Genomic DNA, 1,234 nt, shown 5'->3' on the forward strand with positions numbered 1-1,234 from the left:
GCTGCGCTAAAGCTCGAGACAGAATGATCCTGACCACGATCACACACAAACAAAACACCATCGCTACGACCCAGGAGGAGGAGTGAGAGAAAGAGAAGAAGAAGAAGTTGAGTTATCCATAACAGGAAGTTGCGTATCCATAACAGGAAGTTGCGTATCCGTAACCAGGAAGTTGCGTATCCGTAACAACAGTTCCCGTTCTGTTTTGAACTAAAACCGGGTCTCGGACGTCCCTCTCTTCAGCGTACTGCTCATGAAGTCGTGTTCGTGTTCGAAGCTGAGGTTGTTGTGCGACCGCGAGATCATCAGCAGCTTCTCCTTCTTGGTGTAGTCCCTCTTCACTGCCGCACCAGCAGGGGGGGGCACCAGCAGCCGGTCCATGGGGTCCTCCTTGTTCTCCAGCTTCATGTAGCCTTTGCTGCTGCTGCGGTCCAGACGCGGCCAGCTGGGGTGTTTCCTCTGCTCCGGCTTCACCGTCAGCGTCCGCGGCGGCACGCCGTGGTCCAGGTCCAGGGACTTGGAGTGCCCGCTGAGCACATGCAGGGAGCTATTGGAGCCGCCGAAGTCCTTGCGGGCAGCAGCAGCGGCCCCGGGGGAGAGGTAGCGCCCGGAGGAGGAGCCGGTGGAGGAGGTGGTGGAGAGGAGGCTGCAGGAGGTGGCGGAGAGGAGGCTGCAGGAGGAGCAGGTGGAGTCGGAAGCGGAGTTGGAGCGCTGGAGCATGACGCGTGAGGTGGGCGACTTGGAGACCTTGGCGAGGTCGGGGGTCGGGACGGTCAGGGACTCCATGGAGGCCAGGCGCGGCCCTTGCGCAGACCCGTCCCGTCCCAGGACCGCCTCGCCCAGGTCCTCCTCCTCCGTGATGTCCACGTCCACGTCGGGCTCGTCGACGACGCAGTTGTTGATCTTGATGACGGGCAGCGTGAAGGCGCTGACGGAGGACGACACAATGGAGCGCGTCTGGCAAAGCTTGGCCCCCCTCTCGTCCCAGCGCTGACCCCTGACCCCAGCCCCCCCGACCCCGCCCCCGCCGCCCCCTCCTCCTCCGCCTGGCTGCAGTCCGAACACGGACCCCGAGCGCTCGCGGTACAACGCCGGCAACCGGCCGCCGCACCCGGCCACCCCCCCCCCCATGCCCTCGCCCAGTAGTCCCTCCTCTTCCTGGGCGGAGCTAGCCCGGCGGGACACTCCCCTCAGGTCGTTGCCCACGCCGCCGCCGCCACCGAAGGTCAGCAGT

The 1,234-nt window shown here is 64.6% G+C and overlaps 1 protein-coding gene across 1 annotated transcript in view; it reads right to left on the minus strand.

The window, feature by feature from the left end:
* Window positions 1-210: 210 nt before the first annotated feature.
* Window positions 211-1,234, minus strand: part of tmem200a (transmembrane protein 200A) — a gene marked incomplete at both ends in the record, with an annotated part of 1,725 nt that continues 701 nt past the window's right edge. Inside the window, 2 exons of the mRNA XM_080534303.1 lie at window positions 211-998; window positions 1,047-1,234. The exon at window positions 1,047-1,234 is cut by the window's right edge and continues 701 nt beyond it. Coding sequence (XP_080390429.1) covers window positions 211-998; window positions 1,047-1,234 — 976 coding nt within the window. The remainder of the gene's footprint in view (window positions 999-1,046) is intronic.

This window comes from Nansenia antarctica, assembly GCF_963989245.1.
Source record: "Nansenia antarctica genome assembly, chromosome: 6".
Classification (NCBI taxonomy): domain Eukaryota; kingdom Metazoa; phylum Chordata; class Actinopteri; order Argentiniformes; family Microstomatidae; genus Nansenia; species Nansenia antarctica.